This window comes from Salvelinus alpinus, chromosome 2, assembly GCF_045679555.1.
Source record: "Salvelinus alpinus chromosome 2, SLU_Salpinus.1, whole genome shotgun sequence".
NCBI classification, from domain to species: Eukaryota; Metazoa; Chordata; class Actinopteri; order Salmoniformes; family Salmonidae; genus Salvelinus; species Salvelinus alpinus.
The window spans coordinates 104,125,782-104,146,954 of NC_092087.1; the positions used below are offsets into that span (position 1 = coordinate 104,125,782).

The 21,173-nt window shown below is 45.0% G+C and overlaps 1 protein-coding gene across 2 annotated transcripts in view; it reads left to right on the forward strand.

Moving 5' to 3' along the window:
• Window positions 1–20,610, forward strand: part of LOC139546679 (zinc finger protein 436-like) — a 30,213-nt gene extending 9,603 nt beyond the window's left edge. For both annotated transcript variants that reach the window (XM_071355334.1, XM_071355342.1), the window contains exon 4: window positions 19,202–20,610. In XM_071355334.1, coding sequence (XP_071211435.1) covers window positions 19,202–20,178 — 977 coding nt within the window. In that variant the 3' untranslated portion in view covers window positions 20,179–20,610. The remainder of the gene's footprint in view (window positions 1–19,201) is intronic.
• Window positions 20,611–21,173: the final 563 nt, after the last annotated feature.

A 21,173-nucleotide genomic window follows, 5' to 3' on the forward strand; every position in this document is an offset into this window, starting at 1 on the left:
AACTCAGTACTGTTACCCCTGTGTATACAGCCATGTTATTACCTAGTACCCCTACACATCAACTCAGTACTGGTACTCGGTGTATATAGCCATGTTGTTACCTCGTACCCCTACACATTAACTCAGTACTGGTACTCTGTGTATACAGCCATGTTGTTACCTAGTACCCCTAAACATCAACTCAGTACTGTTACCCCTGTGTATACAGCCATGTTATCGTTACTCATTGTGTATTTATTATTACGTGTGAAAGATTAGTGGAATCTGTGTGGGTAGCTGGACAGGTAGGATGACTGACAGTGAAGGTGAACAGGTGGTCACGTGTCAGGTGACAGAGGAATGGATGAGACTGAGGCAGGAATTCCTTTAACCATAAAGTGGTATATTTACTGGGTAGTCTGTGCTGCATAACAAAGGAAACAAAATAACATGTATACAATCAAATTCATAATCACAAAGATCAAATCATAACAATCGTTCATTATTAACATAATTAGGGAATTCAACAATCCAGTTCATTAAGAAGTCAATAGTAATCACCCGTAAGTCATTTAGGCTCTTAACTATTTATCATAAATCATGAAATAAATACAAACAGTGAATGGTCATTCAATCTATAATCTCCTTTAGTTTGATATCAAAGTCGATCAGTTAGCAAACAATGACGTTTCTCATTTCACCCTTTCAATTGTCTTCATGTGTACATGTAATTAATTTAATTACATATTAACCATATCGATTGCATAATTGGCCTATGAGGATCCGTATGGCCGCGATCATTTACAATTCACAATATGTTTGAAGCGTGCGCTCCAAGCCGCGCTCCGCGATAATAACTACAAACAATAACTGATGGCCCACTCTCCCGATCGCAACAGATAGTTCAGATGAAAGGTAACAGAGTCGGTGGACTTACGTGGATTCCTGGACGCACAGAACTTCTCAAGCAGACGGAGTTAAGGAAGAGAAAGCAGCGAGAGCGTTTTCCTCCTGTTATGTGGATGAGATCTGTCGGTCATTGCCACCTGACCTAATTAAAGCGCCCTGGCCCAGCTGAGTAAGTGGCCATGAATTAAAGGATTATTCCACCAACTCCATGGGCCTTTTCTACAACGTGTTTTACTTTATTTCTCTATTTTCTTTCTCTTCTCATTGTTGGGAAGAGCCTGAAAGAAAGCGTTAATCTACACCTGTTGTTTATGAAGCAGGTGACACACTTTGATTTGATGACATCACTAGGCAGCCATTGCAAGTGTTCCCATGAGTTGACCAGTCAAATTGCCAGGGTTAGAGGTTCCAATCCCGTTCTATTCATTCTGATGTCTATGACCATGAGTTGACCAGGGTTAGAGGTTCCAATCCCGTTCTATTCATTCTGATGTCTATGACCATGAGTTGACCAGGGTTAGAGGTTCCAATCCTGTTCTGTTCATTCTGATGTCTATGACCATGAGTTGACCAGGGTTAGAGGTTCCAATCCCGTTCTATTCATTCTGATGTCTATGACCATGAGTTGACCAGGGTTAGAGGTTCCAATCCCGTTCTATTCATTCTGATGTCTATGACCATGAGTTGACCAGGGTTATAGGTTCCAATCCCATTCTATTCATTCTGATGTCTATGACCATGAGTTGACCAGGGTTAGAGGTTCCAATCCCATTCTATTCATTCTGATGTCTATGACCATGAGTTGACCAGGGTTAGAGGTTCCAATCCCATTCTATTCATTCTGATGTCTATGACCATGAGTTGACCAGGGTTAGAGGTTCCAATCCCATTCTATTCATTCTGATGTCTATGACCATGAGTTGACTAGGGTTAGAGGTTCCAATCCCATTCTATTCATTCTGATGTCTATGACCATGAGTTGACCAGGGTTAGAGGTTCCAATCCCGTTCTATTCATTCTGATGTCTATGACCATGAGTTGACCAGGGTTAGAGGTTCCAATCCCGTTCTATTCATTCTGATGTCTATGACCATGAGTTGACCAGGGTTAGAGGTTCCAATCCCATTCTATTCATTCTGATGTCTATGGCCATGAGTTGACCAGGGTTAGAGGTTCCAATCCCATTATATTCTTTCTGATGTCTATGACCATGAGGACTAGGGTTAGAGGTTCCAATCCCATTCTATTCATTCTGATGTCTATGACCATGAGTTGACCAGGGTTAGAGGTTCCAATCCCATTCTATTCATTCTGATGTCTATGACCATGAGTTGACCAGGGTTAGAGGTTCCAATCCCATTCTATTCATTCTGATGTCTATGGCCATGAGTTGACCAGGGTTAGAGGTTCCAATCCCATTCTATTCATTCTGATGTCTATGACCATGAGTTGACCAGGGTTAGAGGTTCCAATCCCGTTCTATTCGTTCTGATGTCTATGACCATGAGTTGACCAGGGTTAGAGGTTCCAATCCCGTTCTATTCATTCTGATGTCTATGACCATGAGTGTCCCGGTATGAATACACCCCTGAGGGAGAGAATGGTGCTTCTCCAGGTGATCTGCATATCATTCACACTGCACACAACCACCAATGATTGAACCACCAATGATTGAACCACCAATGATTGAACCACCAATGATTGAACCACCAATGATTGAACCACCAATGATTGAACCACCAATGATTGAACCACCAATGATTGAACCACATGTTTTTGATGGTGTTCCACGACATCACACTGCCATTATTCGGCTAGCTAAAGGTAGTTGCAAAGTTAGGTTTAAAGTTTGGTTGAATTTTTTCTTTCCACCAGGGTGATGTTGGGAGGTAGATCTGGTGTCCACCGGGGTGATGTTGGGAGGTAGGTCTGGTGTCCACCGGGGTGATGTTGGGAGGTAGGTCTGGTTTCCACCGGGGCGATGTTGGGAGGTAGATCTGGTGTCCACCGGGGTGATGTTGGGAGGTAGGTCTGGTGTCCACCGGGGCGATGTTGGGAGGTAGATCTGGTGTCCACCGGGGTGATGTTGGGAGGTAGGTCTGGTGTCCACCGGGGCGATGTTGGGAGGTAGGACTGGTGTCCACCGGGGCAATGTTGGGAGGTAGATCTGGTGTCCACCGGGGTGATGTTGGGAGGTAGATCTGGTGTCCACCGGGGTGATGTTGGGAGGTAGGTCTGGTGGGTCAACTTTGAAGTATGGGTCTTTGTATATGACCTGTTTTGTCTTTCCGCCACATGACAGCTTGCGGGACCAACGGGGTTCTAGACAGCCTGCTGGACCAACGGGGTTCTAGACAGCCTGCTGGACCAACGGGGTTCTAGACAGCCTGCTGGACCAACGGGGTTCTAGACAGCCTGCTGGACCAACGGGGTTCTAGACAGCCTGCTGGACCAACGGGGTTCTAGACAGCCTGCTGGACCAACGGGGTTCTAGACAGCCTGCTGGACCAACGGGGTTCTAGACAGCCTGCTGGACCAACGGGGTCCTAGACAGCCTGCTGGACCAACGGGGTCCTAGACAGCCTGCTGGACCAACGGGATCCTAGACAGCCTGCTGGACCAACGGGATCCTAGACAGCCTGCTGGACCAACGGGGTCCTAGACAGCCTGCTGGACCAACGGGATCCTAGACAGCCTGCTGGACCAACGGGGTCCTAGACAGCCTGCTGGACCAACGGGGTCCTAGACAGCCTGCTGGGCCAACGGGGTCCTAGACAGCCTGCTGGACCAACGGGGTCCTAGACAGGACCAACGGGGTCCTAGACAGCCTGCTGGACCAACGGGGTCCTAGACAGCCTGCTGGACCAACGGGGTCCTAGACAGCCTGCTGGACCAACGGGGTCCTAGACAGGACCAACGGGGTTCTACACAGCCTGCTGGACCAACGGGGTCCTAGACAGCCTGCTGGACCAACGGGGTCCTAGACAGGACCAACGGGGTCCTAGACAGCCTGCTGGACCAACGGGATCCTAGACAGCTTGCTGGACAAACGGGGTCCTAGACAGCCTGCTGGACCAACGGAATCCTAGACAGCCTGCTGGACCAACGGGATCCTAGACAGCCTGCTGGACCAACGGGATCCTAGACAGCCTGCTGGACCAACGGGATCCTAGACAGCCTGCTGGACCAACGGGATCCTAGACAGCCTGCTGGACCAACGGGGTCCTAGACAGGACCAACGGGGTTCTAGACAGCCTGCTGGACCAACGGGATCCTAGACAGCCTGCTGGACCAACGGGGTCCTAGACAGGACCAACGGGGTTCTAGACAGCCTGCTGGACCAACGGGGTCCTAGACAGGACCAACGGGGTCCTAGACAGCCTGCTGGACCAACGGGGTCCTAGACAGGACCAACTGGGTCCTAGACAGCCTGCTGGACCAACGGGGTCCTAGACAGCCTGCTGGACCAACGGGGTCCTAGACAGCCTGCTGGACCAACGGGGTCCTAGACAGCCTGCTGGACCAACGGGGTCCTAGACAGCCTGCAGGACCAACGGGGTCCTAGACAGCCTGCTGGACCAACGGGTTCCTAGACAGCCTGCTGGACCAACGGGATCCTAGACAGCCTGCTGGACCAACGGGGTCCTAGACAGCCTGCTGCACCAACGGGGTCCTAGACAGCCTGCTGGACCAACGGGATCCTAGACAGCCTGCTGGACCAACGGGGTCCTAGACAGCCTGCTGGACCAACGGGGTCCTAGACAGCCTGCTGGACCAACGGGGTTCTAGACAGCCTGCTGGACCAACGGGATCCTAGACAGGACCAACGGGGTCCTAGACAGCCTGCTGGACCAACGGGATCCTAGACAGCCTGCTGGACCAACGGGGTCCTAGACAGCCTGCTGGACCAACGAGATCCTAGACAGCCTGCTGGACCAACGGGGTCCTAGACAGCCTGCTGGACCAACGGGGTCCTAGACAGCCTACTGGACCAACGGGGTCCTAGACAGCCTGCTGGACCAACGGGGTCCTAGACAGCCTGCTGGACCAACGGGGTCCTAGACAGCCTGCTGGACCAACGGGATCCTAGACAGCCTGCTGGACCAACGGGATCCTAGACAGCCTGCTGGACCAACGGGATCCTAGACAGCCTGCTGGACCAACGGGGTCCTAGACAGCCTGCTGGACCAACGGGGTCCTAGACAGCCTGCTGGACCAACGGGGTTCTAAAGTTGAATGTCTTCTGTTCAGACACTCTGCTATACCCAGTCCTTGGCCTGTTGGGAATACTCCACACAGCTTCTGGATCTCCTGAAAGATGTAACAGATTAACAAATCATACAGACATTAGTCCTCATTAGTCTTACTGTAACGCTCAAAGAGTGAATGGGTGTGGAGTCAGGCGCAGGGAGCAGAGGATACGGGAAAAAACACGCTTTAATGTCCAACCGAAAACGTACAAGAGGTGACGCCGAACACAGGCGTAATACACTCCACCTAAGTACACACTGGTATCTAACCGGACAGCGGAAAACCCACAATAATAAATAACACCTCTTACATAACAGAAACAAGCCCGCACAAACACCAGCGGGCTAATCGAACTTAAATAACACCAGCCTAACAACCCCAACAAGGAACAGGTGAAAACAATTAGACAAAACCAAACGAAAACGGAAAAGGGGATCGGTGGCAGCTAGTAGACCGGTGACGACGACCGCCGAGCGCCACCCGAACGGGAAGGGGAGCCACCTCCGGTGATATTCGTGACACTTACCTTGCATCCTGCTGAACAATTATTTTAGGAGGCGTGAGGTGAGGAACTTTGAGTCCCCACTTTGAAAAAGAGTGAAATGGATTCAAAGATAGAAGATAAACATCAGGGTTCATCAAATCAAATGTTATTGGTTGCAGACACACATTTAGCAGATGTTGTTTTCGAGTGAAATGCTTGTGTTTCTAGCTCCAACAGTGCAGTTCCTAGCTCCCCTTCCCCCTTTAACATGTATTTTTAACCTCACGCTTGACGTTTAGCAGATGTTGTTTTCGAGTGTAGTGAAATGCTTGTGTTTCTAGCTCCAACAGTGCAGTTCCTAGCTCCCCTTCCCCCTTAAACATGTATTTTTAACCTCACGCTTGACGTTTAGCAGATGTTGTTTTCGAGTGTAGTGAAATGCTTGTGTTTCTAGCTCCAACAGTGCAGTTCCTAGCTCCCCTTCCCCCTTAAACATGTATTTTTAACCTCACGCTTGACGTTTAGCAGATGTTGTTTTCGAGTGTAGTGAAATGCTTGTGTTTCTAGCTCCAACAGTGCAGTTCCTAGCTCCCCTTCCCCCTTAAACATGTATTTTTAACCTCACGCTTGACGTTTAGCAGATGTTGTTTTCGAGTGTAGTGAAATGCTTGTGTTTCTAGCTCCAACAGTGCAGTTCCTAGCTCCCCTTCCCCCTTTAACATGTATTTTTAACCTCACGCTTGACGTTTAGCAGATGTTGTTTTCGAGTGTAGTGAAATGCTTGTGTTTCTAGCTCCAACAGTGCAGTTCCTAGCTCCCCTTCCCCCTTTAACATGTATTTTTAACCTCACGCTTGACGTTTAGCAGATGTTGTTTTTGAGTGTAGTGAAATGCTTGTGTTTCTAGCTCCAACAGTGCAGTTCCTAGCTCCCCTTCCCCCTTAAACATGTATTTTTAACCTCACGCTTGACGTTTAGCAGATGTTGTTTTCGAGTGTAGTGAAATGCTTGTGTTTCTAGCTCCAACAGTGCAGTTCCTAGCTCCCCTTCCCCCTTAAACATGTATTTTTAACCTCACGCTTGACGTTTAGCAGATGTTGTTTTCGAGTGTAGTGAAATGCTTGTGTTTCTAGCTCCAACAGTGCAGTTCCTAGCTCCCCTTCCCCCTTAAACATGTATTTTTAACCTCACGCTTGACGTTTAGCAGATGTTGTTTTCGAGTGTAGTGAAATGCTTGTGTTTCTAGCTCCAACAGTGCAGTTCCTAGCTCCCCTTCCCCCTTAAACATGTATTTTTAACCTCACGCTTGACGTTTAGCAGATGTTGTTTTCGAGTGTAGTGAAATGCTTGTGTTTCTAGCTCCAACAGTGCAGTTCCTAGCTCCCCTTCCCCCTTTAACATGTATTTTTAACCTCACGCTTGACGTTTAGCAGATGTTGTTTTCGAGTGTAGTGAAATGCTTGTGTTTCTAGCTCCAACAGTGCAGTTCCTAGCTCCCCTTCCCCCTTAAACATGTATTTTTAACCTCACGCTTGACGTTTAGCAGATGTTGTTTTCGAGTGTAGTGAAATGCTTGTGTTTCTAGCTCCAACAGTGCAGTTCCTAGCTCCCCTTCCCCCTTAAACATGTATTTTTAACCTCACGCTTGACGTTTAGCAGATGTTGTTTTCGAGTGTAGTGAAATGCTTGTGTTTCTAGCTCCAACAGTGCAGTTCCTAGCTCCCCTTCCCCCTTTAACATGTATTTTTAACCTCACGCTTGACGTTTAGCAGATGTTGTTTTCGAGTGTAGTGAAATGCTTGTGTTTCTAGCTCCAACAGTGCAGTTCCTAGCTCCCCTTCCCCCTTAAACATGTATTTTTAACCTCACGCTTGACGTTTAGCAGATGTTGTTTTCGAGTGTAGTGAAATGCTTGTGTTTCTAGCTCCAACAGTGCAGTTCCTAGCTCCCCTTCCCCCTTTAACATGTATTTTTAACCTCACGCTTGACGTTTAGCAGATGTTGTTTTCGAGTGTAGTGAAATGCTTGTGTTTCTAGCTCCAACAGTGCAGTTCCTAGCTCCCCTTCCCCCTTTAACATGTATTTTTAACCTCACGCTTGACGTTTAGCAGATGTTGTTTTCGAGTGTAGTGAAATGCTTGTGTTTCTAGCTCCAACAGTGCAGTTCCTAGCTCCCCTTCCCCCTTAAACATGTATTTTTAACCTCACGCTTGACGTTTAGCAGATGTTGTTTTCGAGTGTAGTGAAATGCTTGTGTTTCTAGCTCCAACAGTGCAGTTCCTAGCTCCCCTTCCCCCTTAAACATGTATTTTTAACCTCACGCTTGACGTTTAGCAGATGTTGTTTTCGAGTGTAGTGAAATGCTTGTGTTTCTAGCTCCAACAGTGCAGTTCCTAGCTCCCCTTCCCCCTTAAACATGTATTTTTAACCTCACGCTTGACGTTTAGCAGATGTTGTTTTCGAGTGTAGTGAAATGCTTGTGTTTCTAGCTCCAACAGTGCAGTTCCTAGCTCCCCTTCCCCCTTAAACATGTATTTTTAACCTCACGCTTGACGTTTAGCAGATGTTGTTTTCGAGTGTAGTGAAATGCTTGTGTTTCTAGCTCCAACAGTGCAGTTCCTAGCTCCCCTTCCCCCTTTAACATGTATTTTTAACCTCACGCTTGACGTTTAGCAGATGTTGTTTTCGAGTGTAGTGAAATGCTTGTGTTTCTAGCTCCAACAGTGCAGTTCCTAGCTCCCCTTCCCCCTTTAACATGTATTTTTAACCTCACGCTTGACGTTTAGCAGATGTTGTTTTCGAGTGTAGTGAAATGCTTGTGTTTCTAGCTCCAACAGTGCAGTTCCTAGCTCCCCTTCCCCCTTAAACATGTATTTTTAACCTCACGCTTGACGTTTAGCAGATGTTGTTTTCGAGTGTAGTGAAATGCTTGTGTTTCTAGCTCCAACAGTGCAGTTCCTAGCTCCCCTTCCCCCTTAAACATGTATTTTTAACCTCACGCTTGACGTTTAGCAGATGTTGTTTTCGAGTGTAGTGAAATGCTTGTGTTTCTAGCTCCAACAGTGCAGTTCCTAGCTCCCCTTCCCCCTTAAACATGTATTTTTAACCTCACGCTTGACGTTTAGCAGATGTTGTTTTCGAGTGTAGTGAAATGCTTGTGTTTCTAGCTCCAACAGTGCAGTTCCTAGCTCCCCTTCCCCCTTAAACATGTATTTTTAACCTCACGCTTGACGTTTAGCAGATGTTGTTTTCGAGTGTAGTGAAATGCTTGTGTTTCTAGCTCCAACAGTGCAGTTCCTAGCTCCCCTTCCCCCTTAAACATGTATTTTTAACCTCACGCTTGACGTTTAGCAGATGTTGTTTTCGAGTGTAGTGAAATGCTTGTGTTTCTAGCTCCAACAGTGCAGTTCCTAGCTCCCCTTCCCCCTTAAACATGTATTTTTAACCTCACGCTTGACGTTTAGCAGATGTTGTTTTCGAGTGTAGTGAAATGCTTGTGTTTCTAGCTCCAACAGTGCAGTTCCTAGCTCCCCTTCCCCCTTAAACATGTATTTTTAACCTCACGCTTGACGTTTAGCAGATGTTGTTTTCGAGTGTAGTGAAATGCTTGTGTTTCTAGCTCCAACAGTGCAGTTCCTAGCTCCCCTTCCCCCTTTAACATGTATTTTTAACCTCACGCTTGACGTTTAGCAGATGTTGTTTTCGAGTGTAGTGAAATGCTTGTGTTTCTAGCTCCAACAGTGCAGTTCCTAGCTCCCCTTCCCCCTTAAACATGTATTTTTAACCTCACGCTTGACGTTTAGCAGATGTTGTTTTCGAGTGTAGTGAAATGCTTGTGTTTCTAGCTCCAACAGTGCAGTTCCTAGCTCCCCTTCCCCCTTTAACATGTATTTTTAACCTCACGCTTGACGTTTAGCAGATGTTGTTTTCGAGTGTAGTGAAATGCTTGTGTTTCTAGCTCCAACAGTGCAGTTCCTAGCTCCCCTTCCCCCTTTAACATGTATTTTTAACCTCACGCTTGACGTTTAGCAGATGTTGTTTTTGAGTGTAGTGAAATGCTTGTGTTTCTAGCTCCAACAGTGCAGTTCCTAGCTCCCCTTCCCCCTTTAACATGTATTTTTAACCTCACGCTTGACGTTTAGCAGATGTTGTTTTTGAGTGTAGTGAAATGCTTGTGTTTCTAGCTCCAACAGTGCAGTTCCTAGCTCCCCTTCCCCCTTAAACATGTATTTTTAACCTCACGCTTGACGTTTAGCAGATGTTGTTTTCGAGTGTAGTGAAATGCTTGTGTTTCTAGCTCCAACAGTGCAGTTCCTAGCTCCCCTTCCCCCTTTAACATGTATTTTTAACCTCACGCTTGACGTTTAGCAGATGTTGTTTTCGAGTGTAGTGAAATGCTTGTGTTTCTAGCTCCAACAGTGCAGTTCCTAGCTCCCCTTCCCCCTTTAACATGTATTTTTAACCTCACGCTTGACGTTTAGCAGATGTTGTTTTCGAGTGTAGTGAAATGCTTGTGTTTCTAGCTCCAACAGTGCAGTTCCTAGCTCCCCTTCCCCCTTTAACATGTATTTTTAACCTCACGCTTGACGTTTAGCAGATGTTGTTTTCGAGTGTAGTGAAATGCTTGTGTTTCTAGCTCCAACAGTGCAGTTCCTAGCTCCCCTTCCCCCTTTAACATGTATTTTTAACCTCACGCTTGACGTTTAGCAGATGTTGTTTTCGAGTGTAGTGAAATGCTTGTGTTTCTAGCTCCAACAGTGCAGTTCCTAGCTCCCCTTCCCCCTTTAACATGTATTTTTAACCTCACGCTTGACGTTTAGCAGATGTTGTTTTCGAGTGTAGTGAAATGCTTGTGTTTCTAGCTCCAACAGTGCAGTTCCTAGCTCCCCTTCCCCCTTTAACATGTATTTTTAACCTCACGCTTGACGTTTAGCAGATGTTGTTTTCGAGTGTAGTGAAATGCTTGTGTTTCTAGCTCCAACAGTGCAGTTCCTAGCTCCCCTTCCCCCTTAAACATGTATTTTTAACCTCACGCTTGACGTTTAGCAGATGTTGTTTTCGAGTGTAGTGAAATGCTTGTGTTTCTAGCTCCAACAGTGCAGTTCCTAGCTCCCCTTCCCCCTTAAACATGTATTTTTAACCTCACGCTTGACGTTTAGCAGATGTTGTTTTCGAGTGTAGTGAAATGCTTGTGTTTCTAGCTCCAACAGTGCAGTTCCTAGCTCCCCTTCCCCCTTAAACATGTATTTTTAACCTCACGCTTGACGTTTAGCAGATGTTGTTTTCGAGTGTAGTGAAATGCTTGTGTTTCTAGCTCCAACAGTGCAGTTCCTAGCTCCCCTTCCCCCTTTAACATGTATTTTTAACCTCACGCTTGACGTTTAGCAGATGTTGTTTTCGAGTGTAGTGAAATGCTTGTGTTTCTAGCTCCAACAGTGCAGTTCCTAGCTCCCCTTCCCCCTTAAACATGTATTTTTAACCTCACGCTTGACGTTTAGCAGATGTTGTTTTCGAGTGTAGTGAAATGCTTGTGTTTCTAGCTCCAACAGTGCAGTTCCTAGCTCCCCTTCCCCCTTTAACATGTATTTTTAACCTCACGCTTGACGTTTAGCAGATGTTGTTTTCGAGTGTAGTGAAATGCTTGTGTTTCTAGCTCCAACAGTGCAGTTCCTAGCTCCCCTTCCCCCTTAAACATGTATTTTTAACCTCACGCTTGACGTTTAGCAGATGTTGTTTTCGAGTGTAGTGAAATGCTTGTGTTTCTAGCTCCAACAGTGCAGTTCCTAGCTCCCCTTCCCCCTTAAACATGTATTTTTAACCTCACGCTTGACGTTTAGCAGATGTTGTTTTCGAGTGTAGTGAAATGCTTGTGTTTCTAGCTCCAACAGTGCAGTTCCTAGCTCCCCTTCCCCCTTAAACATGTATTTTTAACCTCACGCTTGACGTTTAGCAGATGTTGTTTTCGAGTGTAGTGAAATGCTTGTGTTTCTAGCTCCAACAGTGCAGTTCCTAGCTCCCCTTCCCCCTTAAACATGTATTTTTAACCTCACGCTTGACGTTTAGCAGATGTTGTTTTCGAGTGTAGTGAAATGCTTGTGTTTCTAGCTCCAACAGTGCAGTTCCTAGCTCCCCTTCCCCCTTAAACATGTATTTTTAACCTCACGCTTGACGTTTAGCAGATGTTGTTTTCGAGTGTAGTGAAATGCTTGTGTTTCTAGCTCCAACAGTGCAGTTCCTAGCTCCCCTTCCCCCTTTAACATGTATTTTTAACCTCACGCTTGACGTTTAGCAGATGTTGTTTTCGAGTGTAGTGAAATGCTTGTGTTTCTAGCTCCAACAGTGCAGTTCCTAGCTCCCCTTCCCCCTTAAACATGTATTTTTAACCTCACGCTTGACGTTTAGCAGATGTTGTTTTCGAGTGTAGTGAAATGCTTGTGTTTCTAGCTCCAACAGTGCAGTTCCTAGCTCCCCTTCCCCCTTAAACATGTATTTTTAACCTCACGCTTGACGTTTAGCAGATGTTGTTTTCGAGTGTAGTGAAATGCTTGTGTTTCTAGCTCCAACAGTGCAGTTCCTAGCTCCCCTTCCCCCTTTAACATGTATTTTTAACCTCACGCTTGACGTTTAGCAGATGTTGTTTTCGAGTGTAGTGAAATGCTTGTGTTTCTAGCTCCAACAGTGCAGTTCCTAGCTCCCCTTCCCCCTTTAACATGTATTTTTAACCTCACGCTTGACGTTTAGCAGATGTTGTTTTCGAGTGTAGTGAAATGCTTGTGTTTCTAGCTCCAACAGTGCAGTTCCTAGCTCCCCTTCCCCCTTAAACATGTATTTTTAACCTCACGCTTGACGTTTAGCAGATGTTGTTTTCGAGTGTAGTGAAATGCTTGTGTTTCTAGCTCCAACAGTGCAGTTCCTAGCTCCCCTTCCCCCTTTAACATGTATTTTTAACCTCACGCTTGACGTTTAGCAGATGTTGTTTTCGAGTGTAGTGAAATGCTTGTGTTTCTAGCTCCAACAGTGCAGTTCCTAGCTCCCCTCCCCCTTAAACATGTATTTTTAACCTCACGCTTGACGTTTAGCAGATGTTGTTTTCGAGTGTAGTGAAATGCTTGTGTTTCTAGCTCCAACAGTGCAGTTCCTAGCTCCCCTTCCCCCTTAAACATGTATTTTTAACCTCACGCTTGACGTTTAGCAGATGTTGTTTTCGAGTGTAGTGAAATGCTTGTGTTTCTAGCTCCAACAGTGCAGTTCCTAGCTCCCCTTCCCCCTTAAACATGTATTTTTAACCTCACGCTTGACGTTTAGCAGATGTTGTTTTCGAGTGTAGTGAAATGCTTGTGTTTCTAGCTCCAACAGTGCAGTTCCTAGCTCCCCTTCCCCCTTTAACATGTATTTTTAACCTCACGCTTGACGTTTAGCAGATGTTGTTTTCGAGTGTAGTGAAATGCTTGTGTTTCTAGCTCCAACAGTGCAGTTCCTAGCTCCCCTTCCCCCTTTAACATGTATTTTTAACCTCACGCTTGACGTTTAGCAGATGTTGTTTTCGAGTGTAGTGAAATGCTTGTGTTTCTAGCTCCAACAGTGCAGTTCCTAGCTCCCCTTCCCCCTTTAACATGTATTTTTAACCTCACGCTTGACGTTTAGCAGATGTTGTTTTTGAGTGTAGTGAAATGCTTGTGTTTCTAGCTCCAACAGTGCAGTTCCTAGCTCCCCTTCCCCCTTTAACATGTATTTTTAACCTCACGCTTGACGTTTAGCAGATGTTGTTTTCGAGTGTAGTGAAATGCTTGTGTTTCTAGCTCCAACAGTGCAGTTCCTAGCTCCCCTTCCCCCTTTAACATGTATTTTTAACCTCACGCTTGACGTTTAGCAGATGTTGTTTTTGAGTGTAGTGAAATGCTTGTGTTTCTAGCTCCAACAGTGCAGTTCCTAGCTCCCCTTCCCCCTTAAACATGTATTTTTAACCTCACGCTTGACGTTTAGCAGATGTTGTTTTCGAGTGTAGTGAAATGCTTGTGTTTCTAGCTCCAACAGTGCAGTTCCTAGCTCCCCTTCCCCCTTAAACATGTATTTTTAACCTCACGCTTGACGTTTAGCAGATGTTGTTTTCGAGTGTAGTGAAATGCTTGTGTTTCTAGCTCCAACAGTGCAGTTCCTAGCTCCCCTTCCCCCTTAAACATGTATTTTTAACCTCACGCTTGACGTTTAGCAGATGTTGTTTTCGAGTGTAGTGAAATGCTTGTGTTTCTAGCTCCAACAGTGCAGTTCCTAGCTCCCCTTCCCCCTTAAACATGTATTTTTAACCTCACGCTTGACGTTTAGCAGATGTTGTTTTCGAGTGTAGTGAAATGCTTGTGTTTCTAGCTCCAACAGTGCAGTTCCTAGCTCCCCTTCCCCCTTAAACATGTATTTTTAACCTCACGCTTGACGTTTAGCAGATGTTGTTTTCGAGTGTAGTGAAATGCTTGTGTTTCTAGCTCCAACAGTGCAGTTCCTAGCTCCCCTTCCCCCTTAAACATGTATTTTTAACCTCACGCTTGACGTTTAGCAGATGTTGTTTTCGAGTGTAGTGAAATGCTTGTGTTTCTAGCTCCAACAGTGCAGTTCCTAGCTCCCCTTCCCCCTTTAACATGTATTTTTAACCTCACGCTTGACGTTTAGCAGATGTTGTTTTCGAGTGTAGTGAAATGCTTGTGTTTCTAGCTCCAACAGTGCAGTTCCTAGCTCCCCTTCCCCCTTAAACATGTATTTTTAACCTCACGCTTGACGTTTAGCAGATGTTGTTTTCGAGTGTAGTGAAATGCTTGTGTTTCTAGCTCCAACAGTGCAGTTCCTAGCTCCCCTTCCCCCTTAAACATGTATTTTTAACCTCACGCTTGACGTTTAGCAGATGTTGTTTTCGAGTGTAGTGAAATGCTTGTGTTTCTAGCTCCAACAGTGCAGTTCCTAGCTCCCCTTCCCCCTTTAACATGTATTTTTAACCTCACGCTTGACGTTTAGCAGATGTTGTTTTCGAGTGTAGTGAAATGCTTGTGTTTCTAGCTCCAACAGTGCAGTTCCTAGCTCCCCTTCCCCCTTAAACATGTATTTTTAACCTCACGCTTGACGTTTAGCAGATGTTGTTTTCGAGTGTAGTGAAATGCTTGTGTTTCTAGCTCCAACAGTGCAGTTCCTAGCTCCCCTTCCCCCTTTAACATGTATTTTTAACCTCACGCTTGACGTTTAGCAGATGTTGTTTTCGAGTGTAGTGAAATGCTTGTGTTTCTAGCTCCAACAGTGCAGTTCCTAGCTCCCCTTCCCCCTTAAACATGTATTTTTAACCTCACGCTTGACGTTTAGCAGATGTTGTTTTTGAGTGTAGTGAAATGCTTGTGTTTCTAGCTCCAACAGTGCAGTTCCTAGCTCCCCTTCCCCCTTAAACATGTATTTTTAACCTCACGCTTGACGTTTAGCAGATGTTGTTTTTGAGTGTAGTGAAATGCTTGTGTTTCTAGCTCCAACAGTGCAGTTCCTAGCTCCCCTTCCCCCTTAAACATGTATTTTTAACCTCACGCTTGACGTTTAGCAGATGTTGTTTTCGAGTGTAGTGAAATGCTTGTGTTTCTAGCTCCAACAGTGCAGTTCCTAGCTCCCCTTCCCCCTTAAACATGTATTTTTAACCTCACGCTTGACGTTTAGCAGATGTTGTTTTCGAGTGTAGTGAAATGCTTGTGTTTCTAGCTCCAACAGTGCAGTTCCTAGCTCCCCTTCCCCCTTAAACATGTATTTTTAACCTCACGCTTGACGTTTAGCAGATGTTGTTTTCGAGTGTAGTGAAATGCTTGTGTTTCTAGCTCCAACAGTGCAGTTCCTAGCTCCCCTTCCCCCTTAAACATGTATTTTTAACCTCACGCTTGACGTTAAGGAAATCCCCAATGTTATGTAAATCTGCTTTTGTGCTGCCTCCCTTGAAAGGTGGAGATCCTTCGCTACTTGACAACTATCGACCCATATCAAAATCGTCTGTACCTACATTCTATTTTGGGCCCACTGATGTTCATTTTGTATATCAACAACAATGGGGATCTTATTCAAACAGCGGATGATCATTTTTATGCAGATGATACTGTTCTTTATTCAAGTGGTACACCATACAAAAGAATCTGTACGATTTGAATCTGGTTCTGAATTCGAGTAAAACAAAATGCAAGGCATGTCATTGGATGGACCTACTATAGAGCAAGTCAGTGTACAAATATTTGGGTGTGTGGGTTAACTGCCTTGTTCATTGGCAGAACGACAGATTTTTACCTTGTCAGCCTGGGGATTCGATCTTGCAACCTTTCAGTTACTAGCCCAACGCTCTAACCACTAGGCTACCTGCGGCCCCAAAATGCTCTGTTCATGTGGAGAACTTGATAAGGAAGCTCAAGCTGAGAATAGGTTTTTATTACCGGCATAAGGCTGGTTTTTCTCTGGAGGCCAGGAAGGACATGGTACGATGTACATTACTGGCGGTTTTAGATTTTAGTGATGTTATATATACACTGCTCAAAAAAATAAAGGGAACACTAAAATAACACATCCTAGATCTGAATGAATGAAATATTCTTATTAAATACTTTTTTCTTTACATAGTTGAATGTGCTGACAACAAAATCACACAAAAATTATCAATGGAAATCAAATGTATCAACCCATGGAGGTCTGGATTTGGAGTCACACTCAAAATTAAAGTGGAAAACCACACTACAGGTTGATCCAACTTTGATGTAATGTCCTTAAAACAAGTCAAAATGAGGCTCAGTAGTGTGTGTGGCCTCCACGTGCCTGTATGACCTCCCTACAACGCCTGGGCATGCTCCTGATGAGGTGGCGGATGGTCTCCTGAGGGATCTCCTCCCAGACCTGGACTAAAGCATCCGCCAACTCCTGGACAGTCTGTGGTGCAACGTGGCGTTGGTGGATGGAGCGGGACATGTCCCAGATGTGCTCAATTGGATTCAGGTCTGGGGAACGGGCGGGCCAGTCCATAGCATCAATGCCTTCCTCTTGCAGGAACTGCTGACACACTCCAGCCACATGAGGTCTAGCATTGTCTTGCATTAGGAGGAACCCAGGGCCAACCGCACCAGCATATGGTCTCACAAGGGGTCTGAGGATCTCATCTCGGTACCTAATGGCAGTCAGGCTACCTCTGGGGAGCCCATGTAGGGCTGTGCGGCCCCCCAAAGAAATGCCACCCCACACCATGACTGACCCACCGCCAAACCGGTCATGCTGGAGGATGTTGCAGGCAGCAGAACGTTCTCCACGGCGTCTCCAGACTGTCACGTCTGTCACATGTGCTCAGTGTGAATCTGCTTTCATCTGTGAAGAGCAGAGGGCGCCAGTGGCAAATTTGCCAATCTTGGTGTTCTCTGGCAAATGCCAAACTGCCTGCACGGTGTTGGGCTGTAAGCCCAACCCCCACCTGTGAATGTCGGGCCCTCATACCACCCTCATTGAGTCTGTTTCTGACCGTTTGAGCAGACACATGCACATTTGTGGCTTGCTGGAGGTCATTTTGCAGGGCTCAGGCAGTGCTCCTCCTTGCACAAAGGCGGAGATAGCGGTCCTGCTGCTGGGTTGTTGCCCTCCTACGGCCTCCTCCACGTCTCCTGATGTACTGGCCTGTCTCCTGGTAGCGCCTCCATGCTCTGGACACTACGCTGACAGACACAGCAAACCTTCTTGCCACAGCTCGCATTGATGTGCCATCCTGGATGAGCTGCACTACCTGAGCCATTTGTGTGGGTTGTAGACTCCGTCTCATGCTGCCACTAGAGTGAAAGCACCGCCAGCATTCAAAAGTGACCAAAACATCAGCCAGGAAGCATAGGAACTGAGAAGTGGTCTGTGGTCACCACCTGCAGAACCACTCCTTTATTGGGGGTGTCTTGCTAATTGCCTATAATTTCCATCTGTTGTCTATTCCATTTGCACAACAGCATGTGAAATCTATTGTCAATCAGTGTTGCTTCCTAAGTGGACAGTTTGATTTCACAGAAGTGTGATTGACTTGGAGTTACATTGTGTTGTTTAAGTGTTCCGTTTATTTTTTTGAGCAGTGTATATATGCAGGCCTCAGCCACTACCCTGAGGGCACTTGATTCAGAGTATCATGCAGCCCTCAGGTTCATTACAAATCAAAAACGTCTAACACATCATTGTGATCTCTACAGCGCTGTTGGCTGGTCGTCATTGACCTTGCATAGGCTTAAACACTGGTATACACTGATTTATAAGGCCATACGGGGTAAAATGCCATTTTATAGCTGTTCTTTTTTTAATCAGGCTGGTAATTAAATATCAATTACGGTCCCATTCTCATTCTCAGTACCAAGAATTAGAACAGGTCATGGGAGAAATAGTTTGTTGCTCAGCTCCCTGGTCCTGGAATTCCCTCCTGAACATTTACACATTTGATGATCTAGTCTCGTTGGTGGAGTTTAACCTTTATAGCGCAGGCGTTCCGCTAGCGGAACCCCTCAACAACATTCCGCTGAAAAGGCAGCGCGGGAAATTCAAAAATATTTTTGGGAAATATGTAACTTTCACACATTAACAAGTCCAATACAGCAAATGAAAGATAAACATCTTGTTAATCTACCCATCGTGTCCGATTTCAAAAAGGCTTTACAGCGAAAGCACAACATATGATTATGTTAGTTCAGAGCCAAGTCAAAAAAACACAGCCATTTTCCAGCCAAAGATAGGAGTCACAAAAAGCAGAAATATAGATAAAATTAATCACTGACCTTTGATCTTCATCAGATGACACCCATAAGACATCATGTTACTTAATACATGTATGTTTAGTTCGATAATGTGCATATTTATATCCAGAAATCTGTTTACATTGGCGCGTTACGTGCCGTAATGTTTTGATTCCAAAACATCTGGTGATCTTGCAGATAGCCACAGAAATCCCAGAAATACTCATAATAAACATCGATAAAAGATACAAGTGTTATTCACAGAATTAAAGAAGAGTTTTAGAAACTTCAGAGTGGTTTTTATCCAATACTACTAATAATATGCATATATTAGCATCTGGGACAGAGTAGCAGGCAGTTTACTCTGGGCACGCATTTCATGCAAAAGTGAAAATGCTGCCTCCTATCCCAAACAGGTTAAACACTTGATTGATGTAAATATCATAGAAGAGTGTAATTGTCTTTAGGACCGCTGTTTTTTAGTCAAGGCATTTGTGTTTTTTTACATAATATGTAACTTTTGTGTCTATAGTGTCTATAGTTTTGTCTATAGTTTTGTTTAATGTTGTGTTAGTGTATGTAAGTTGTTTTGTCTGAAACTTAGTTCCCCTTGCTGCTTTTGGACCTGGTCTCTCTTGAAAAATAGGTTATGTCAATGAGAAAAACCTGTATAAATAATGGTAAAAAAAAAAAAAATCTAACAATTCAAAACAATAGCCAATGCTAACTAGCATACCTGTAGACTTCCAGTAATTTCGCTAACACGAGTTAACTGTCTTCATAGGAAGACAGTTGTTTCATTCAGGTCTCACTTTTAAATAAACACTATTTTTCTTTGGCAGGTGAAAGACCAGACTCAGAGGAGCCAGAGACATCCAACCCAGCAGGACAACACCACTGCTCCCACTGTGGAAAGAGGTTTACCCGGTTAGGGTCCCTGAAAAGGCATGAGATGATACACACAGGAGAAAAGCCTTTCCACTGCTCCCAGTGTGGAAAGAGTTTTGCGATGTTATTTTGCCTGAAAAGACATGAGATGATACACACAGGAGAAAAGCCTTTCCACTGCTCCCAGTGCGGAAAGAGTTTTGCCCGGTTATGGCAGCTGAAAATGGATGAGAGAAGGCACAGAGGAGAGAAGCCTTTCCGCTGCTCCGATTGTGGAAAGAGTTTTACCCAGTTAGGGGGCCTGAAGGAACATGAGAGAATGCACACAGGAGAAAAGCCCTTCAACTGTTCCTTTTGTGGAAAGTGTTTTTCCCGGTTGAGGCACCTGAAAACACATGAGAGAATTCACACAGGAGAAAAGCCCTACCACTGCCCACATTGTGGAAAGAGTTTTACCCGGTTGGGGCACCTGAAAACACACGAGAGAATTCACACAGGAGAAAAGCCCTTCCACTGCTCCCTGTGTGGAAAGAGTTTTACTCAGTTAGGGGGTCTGACAAAACATAAGATATTACACAAAGGAGAGAAGCATTTCCACTGCTCCCATTGTGGAAAGAGTTTTATCCAGTTATGGGGCCTGAAAACACATGAGTGGACGCACATAAAAGAGAAGCCTCACCCCTGTTCCCAGTGTGGAAAGAGTTTTACCCGGTTGGGGCACCTGAAAACACATGAGAGAATTCACACAGAAGAAAAGCCCTTACACTGCTCCTTGTGTGGAAAGACTTTTATTCAGTTACTGGGCCTGAAAAGACATGAGTGGACACACATAAAAGAGAAGCCTCACCCCTGTTCCCAGTGTGAAAAGAGTTTCACACAGTCAAGATACCTGAAAAAACATGAGCTGACACACTCTGCGGAGAAGCCTTGAAAGAATCCACATTGCAGAGAGATATATCTTGGAAAGATATTTACCTAGTTAGGGAACCTGAAAGACCATGAGGTAACAGACACAGGGGAAGAGAGATTTAACATAACTCATTAATTAACTGATGTATTTAACACATACGGTGCTCACACACTTGTCTCATATTTTTGACTGACTGTTTATTTGTGTATGCCACATGAAATCAAATTGTACAAAGTGAACTCAATGTTTTTTTAACATGAATTGAGTATGTCTGTTTCAATATAGAGTAGGTCAGTTGTAATGCTTTTAAATTAAATTATAACTTTTTAGAACTCTGGCTTTGTGTATTTTCTCCGTATGTTAATCAAGTGCTATTTACATGTGATATATTTCCTCTTGTGTTTGCATTGTATATGTATGTGAAAAAATAAACAAATGTACAAAAGAGAAAAACGTACAATTCTTATTCCAACAGTATTTATCCATAATGTACATATTAATATTGAGAGGGGTGTACTGCAAGGCAGGGTCAATGAGGGAGACATCTACATTTTTATAAAGAACTAGAAATAACTGGATTTTCTGGTTCATTCAAAAATCTCAACTTAGATATGCGTTTTTCAGACCCATTTCTAGCGTCTCTTTTCAAAATAAAAAAAAAGATAGCTGGCTAACTCATCGATCCTGCTGTTGTTGTATACCCCTCTGGTGTAAGTCTGCGTAGAGGAAAACAGGCCAGGTCCTGTTGTTCCACCACCCTTGGAGACAATAAATACCCCCCCCACACCGTTTCAGTCGCACATGCTCCTTAATATTTTCCTGTGCGACCTGGAATTTCAATACAGGAGCACCAGTGCGCCTATTAAAAAAATATCACCCAGATAAATACTTTTTGTAATGATAAGGCTTCGCTGTATTGTTGTTTCCTGAGTACAGATGCGTTAGCGTCGTGCTAGCACCATTACTACTCGCTGTACTGTTTCCTGAGTACAGATGCGTTAGCGTCGTGCTAGCAC